General features: G+C 45.5%; 1 protein-coding gene across 1 annotated transcript in view; it reads left to right on the top strand.

Annotated features, from left to right (window-relative positions):
* The window catches only part of DRC1 (dynein regulatory complex subunit 1), a 51,430-nt gene that overhangs the window by 3,375 nt on the left and 42,172 nt on the right, over positions 1–5,883 (top strand). Inside the window, exon 2 of the mRNA XM_045286587.1 lies at positions 5,339–5,426. Coding sequence (XP_045142522.1) covers positions 5,339–5,426 — 88 coding nt within the window. The remainder of the gene's footprint in view (positions 1–5,338; positions 5,427–5,883) is intronic.

Below are 5,883 nucleotides of genomic sequence, written 5' to 3'. Positions count from 1 at the left end.
AGAGAGAGAGAGAGAGAGAGAGATTATGTGTCAATCATTGTGATTGGCTCCCCCTTCCTCCCCTTCTCTCCCCACTTTCCCCCTACCCTCCTGGTATGGGTACTTCCATTCCTGTCCCATACTGCTTTTTGGTTGGTATCCTCAGTTGTAATATTCTTGGTTTTTATCTAAGCATCATTGGTTTGTGATTTATCCTTTAGCCTATCTGTCACTGTAGGAGCAGGATTCCATTCCTCTAGAGGTGGGCCAATTAGACAGTACGTCATTGTGTTTGATATGTGATCTCTGGGAGTAGATGCAGTTCAAGTTTCAAGAATATCTTACTGGGATAGCCTGGAGGGCTCTTCTAGACTCAGCCAGTGCAGGGAGTTTGGACTGAAGGCCAGGGTTTCTGACAATGCAGAGACCACAGTTGTGGAAACAAGCAGCACAACATCCCCCATGGGTCTCTGGGCATAGGACCACTCCTGCTTCTATCCCTAGACTGCTAGAATCATAGGCATTTTTTTCCAACTCGAGACATAACATCATGTTGCAGTTTGATTCAGTGCAATTATTCCATTCAGTACGTTTGCCACGCATGGCTCAGTGCAATTACTACATTCAGCAAGTTTGCCACACACATCACGTGGTATCTTCTCCATCACTGATAGCCCCAAAGCAGAGGGTCTGCTGGCTCAGGTAGCCCCAGGGACTGACTGCTTGCGTCATCCCAAGCAGAGGGCCTTTCCTTCAGAGACCCTCCCTGCTCCAGGCACCACTAGAAGCGGGCAGATTTTTGGGTGTGTGTGTGGTGGGGGGTGGGGGTGGGGGTGGAGGGAGCGGGTATATGAGGAGGGCAGGGTTCCTAAGTGGAAGATGCCAGATGCAGTCACTTGGTTTTCACTTTGATGGGCTGTCCCATCATTTCCCTGACCACTCCAAAAGCAAGCCCAACTCACTGCCAGCAAGTTGATGCTGACTCACAGCGACCCGATAGGACAAGGTAGAACTGCCCTTGTGGGTTTCCAAGACTGCCACTCTTCCCGGGAGCAGAAGGCCCCAGGTTTCTCCAGCCCCTTGACCTAGAAATGCGGTGTCAAGTCCCTAAATCCTCACTGGGTTTATCTCCCATTCTCGAGCATTCATGTCTGGCTGAGACCTGCCTGCACACGTCATCTCCAGCTCATACTATTTGATCACCCTCAGCCATTGATATACACAGGGCTTGACACCCGTTTTTTGTGGTGTCCGATAGTAAATACTTTAGGCTCACTCTGTGAGTCATACGGCCTCTGTTGGGATGACCCAACTCCGCTGTTGTAGGGTGAAAACAGACACGGTGGACACGTGTGGGTGTAGCTGTGTCCCATTAAACCCTTACTGACAGATATGGAAAGTGGGGTGCTCTTGCCCTTTTGATCCGTGGTTCTTAACCTTCCTCATACTGTGACCCTTTCTTTCATACAGTTCCTCATGTGGTGGGGAGCCCAAACCATAACATTATTCTCGTTGCTACTTCATCACTGTCATTTTGCTACTGTTATGAATCGGGCGACCCTTGTGAAAGGGCCATTGGACCCCCAAAGGGGTTGCGACCCACAGGTTGAGAATGGCTGCTTTTGATCTTTTATTTTAAATCATTTCAGATGTAAAACCCATTCTTCCTTGTCAGATGATAGTATGTCCATGACATAAGAATGCATGAATCCCATTGAAAGGAGAGCTCAGAAAACAAAATAGAGTCCCTTAAACATGTGATAGAAATAAAATAAAAAACCCCAAGCAAACAATAGAAGAGTCAGAAATGAAGGTGATGAAATCACCTCCAAGGTAGAACAAAAAGGGAAGTAATTTTAAAACTTGGAAGACTTATCCAAGAGCTCTAGTATCCTCTTTATAAAGTCAGAAGAAAAGGACAGAGAAAAAGAGGTCGCATCATTGCTGAAACAAACCAAGGACATGTCTCAAAACTAACGAACATGAGTTTCCTGACTCCCTCTCATCACGGCCATCGGCAGGGTTTCTGGGATTACACAATCAAGAAAGTAGACCTATATAAGGGTTAGGCATTGAGCTGCTGACTGCATGGTTGGGGGTTCAAACCCACCAGCTGTTCTGAGGGAGATGAAGCTGTCTGCTCCCACAATGATTTACAGTCTTGAAACCCTACAGCGGATGCTATGGGTCAAACTGACTCAATGGCAGTGGTTTGGCTATGTTTGGGGTCAGGCACACTGCTGAGAAATGTTAGAACACCCAAAATACAAAGAGAGTCCTGTTCATTTCCGGAGAGAAAAGCATGGGTCACGGATAAGTAAGTAATAGCTCACGGTTCCATAAAAGCTGTTTGATGAACCAGCCTGGATTCATACAGAATGACTTCAGACTTCTCAAAGGGCAACACTGGTAACCGCAAGGCAGGGCAGCAATGCCCTCAAAATGTTGAAGGAAAGGATTTCCAACGTAGGATCTGAAACTCAGCTAACTTATCAATTAAGTTCTCGTTTTTTAAAATCCCGAGAAAGAAGTCTGATTGACCAGTAGGTGAGCCCTTCAGAAAGATGGCATTTCCCATGAGACCACATAGGGGATGGTGAGGAAACATCTGCCCAAAGAGGGCTTCTGCTTCCAGAAGTAGGGTGATGTCTGTGAGAAAGGTCTGGGGCAGCGCTTTTGGGGAACATGCTAAGTCAGCACCAAGCAATAGAAATATCATAAGATGCACATAAAATATAACAGCATGTCATTAGGTAGTGGGTGTTAGGTACCATTGGGTCAGTAACCACCGAGGGTGACGCAATACACAACAGAACAAACACACTGCCCGGTCCCATGCCATTCTCACTTTTAAAAATAAAGTCATTTTATTGGGGGCTCTTACAGCTCTTATAACATTCCATACATCCATTACATCAAGCACATTTGTACATATGTTGCCATCATCATTTCCAAAACATTTTCTATTTGAGTCCGTGGTATAAGCTCCTCATTTTTCCCCTCCCACCCTCGTGAATCCTTGATCAATCATATATTGTTATTATTTCATCCCTTACACCCTTCATTGTCTCCCTTCATCCACATTTCTGTTATTCATCCCCTTTGGGGGTGGGAGTGCTATATACCCCCTTGTGATGGGTCTCTTGTGATGGGTATCCCCTTCTCACCCTTCCCCCGCCTGACCATCGCCCTACCCTCATGATATTGCTACTCCTATACTGTTCCAGAGGGGTTCCTCTGTCCTGAATTCCATGTGTGCAGAGCTCTTATCTGGACCAGTGTGTGTTCTCTGGCCAGTTTCACATTCAAGCCCATTGTTGCAGCCACTGGGTCAACCCACCTCCTTGAGAAACGTCCCCTTCTTTTGCTGCCCCTCCACCTTCCCATGCGTGATGCCCTTCACGAGGGACTGACAACATGTTCGAAGTATGTAAGAGGAAAAGTCTCTTGCCTCTAAGGAGACTCAAGGCAGCGGTTCTCAACCTGTGGGTCGCAACCCCTTTGGGGGTCGAATGACCCTTTCACAGGGGTCGCCTGATTCATAACAGCAGCAAAATGACAGTGATGAAGTAGCAACGAAAATAATTTTATGGTTGGGGGTCCCCACCACATGAGGGACTGCATGGAAGGGTCTCGGCATTAGGAAGGTTAAGGAGCACTCTGGCTGCACTTCTTCCGAGACAGACTGGTTTGTCCTTTTGGCACTCCGTGGTACCTGCCATATTCTTCTCCAGCACCATATTCAAATGCACCCAGTCTTCTTCCATCCTCCTGATCCGGTCTTCTTCATTGTCCAACTTTCACTTGCAGAGGAGGCAACTGAATAGACCACGGCTAGGGTTGGGCGCACCTTAGTCCCCAAAGGAACATCCTTGCATGTGGACCCTCTAAAGCGGTCTTTTGTAGTAGATTTATCCATGTTGTTTTATATTTTCTAGTAGCCACATTAAAAAAAAGAGAAACAGATCAAATGAATTTTAATAATTTATTTCATTTCATCCATAAAATCTCACTGAAACATGCAAACAGCATAAACCATACCAAGGAGGGATTTACTTAAAAGATGTCTTTACTCTGCCTTAAGAATCCAGCTGATACGGCTTTTACACTCAGTACATTACAATTAGCCACATTTCCCGTGCTCACGAGCCACATGGGACTCCCAAAACTAAGCCCACTTCTGTCACGTTGATTCTGACTCATTGTGACCCTACTGCACAGAGTAGAACTGCTCCGTAGCCTTTCTGACACTGTGCATCGTTATGGAAACAGACAGCCTCACCTTTCTCCTTCAGAGTGGCCGGTGGGTTTGAACTGCTAACATTGTGGTTAGAAGCCCAGTGCTCAAGCAATTGTACCAATGGTGGCTCCTCACTAAAACTCACTGCCACTGAGTCAGTACTGACTCAGTCTCAGTACGGACTATAGAACAGGCAGTGGTGTAATAATCATTCATTAATTTTTTTATTAATCATTTTATTGGGCACTCTCGCAGATATTATAATAATCCATAATTCAATCAGATCAAACAATGATACCCATTAATTAATTCTTGGGCCTTTATCTTGGTGAAATATTTCAGCAGATAAGTCTTCAAGGAGGAATGTTTGGAACAAAGGGGAGACATATTGAAAGTTCCGAATCTTGCCAAATTGCCTGTTAGACCGAGGGCTATATTTCAGATTTTACCTGTGGAATAAGAGTCGCTGGGAACCCACACCCTTGGCCCATACCTGGTATTATCAGCCTTCACATCTTTTTGATCTGATAGGAGAATAATGATGCCGCCTTGGATTTTCAAGTTCATTTTTCTAAGGATCAGTGAAGTAAAAATATTTCCACCTCTCTATCTGTCTATTTTGTATTTCTTTGTAAATCACATCCTTTGCCACTATTTTGTACCCCCCCCCTTTTTTTGGTATTGATACACAACATCCCGTTCTATTTGTGTCGTTCATAATATCTTCCCAAAATATCTTTACTTCATCCCATGCCTTTCAACCTCAAGAAACCTTTTAGTGGATAGAAGTGTTAAACTTCCAGGAAGTAAAAATGTTTAGACTTTTTGTCTGGTCTTGGTTTTCTATGCTTCCCTATTTACTTCTAGTGCTTTTAGAAATTTTTTTTAAAGACTTGAACATTTTTGAATAAATCATTTTATTGGGGGCTCTTACACCTCTTATAACAATCCATACACCTATTGTTTATACTTAAATTTTACCCACCTGGACTGTGCTTTGTTACATTGTGTCACGTACTCTAGTCCCACGGGATTTGGTTGTTTTGTTGGCTTGTCCCTTTGGGATGTGGGGTTGTCGTCCGAGAAGTAACTTTGGTGCCTCTGCCTTCCTCACCACAGGGAAGCACTGGGAGAGTATTTGGATGGGAAAAAGGAGAGTGAGGAAGACCAAACCAGGAGCTACAAACAGAAAGAAGAGAGCAGACTGGTATGGACTGGGTCAGCCCGCCAGGCCAGTGAGCCGAGTGTGACAGCAGCCAGGGGATGGCGTTCCCTCCGTCTCTGGGCAGAAGGGCATTGGGCTCGTTCCCATTTTGATAGCTCTTTGGGAGGGAGCATTCTCAAGACGTCCTTGTATTTGTTTTCTGCTCTCTGTTCATGCTCTTTCTTTGCCTCATACACGTTTAATGGTAAGTCATTATTTCTGCAATAAAATCCAAACCTTTAGCCTGACATTGACGAGTTTTCTAGTTCTCACCGTAACTTTCCAACAGTGCACGTATCTCCTGTTGTGAGCGCCTCTGAGTCTTCCCTTTGGCTGGGTGGTCCCCCACTCACCTCGGGGAGGCCCTGTCCACCCCTGCTCTGGGCCTTTGCCTGTGCTTGTTCTCCTCTGGAAGGCCAAGTCCTCCCCCCTCTTTTCTTCTCCCTTCTTCTTTCTCCCC

The sequence above is a fragment of the Echinops telfairi genome, unplaced genomic scaffold (assembly GCF_000313985.2).
Source record: "Echinops telfairi isolate 266 unplaced genomic scaffold, ASM31398v2 ScPeMD7_9;HRSCAF=40, whole genome shotgun sequence".
NCBI classification, from domain to species: domain Eukaryota; kingdom Metazoa; phylum Chordata; class Mammalia; order Afrosoricida; family Tenrecidae; genus Echinops; species Echinops telfairi.
The sequence above is the reverse complement of the archived record's forward strand: the minus strand, read 5'-3'. Positions and strand labels throughout refer to the sequence as shown.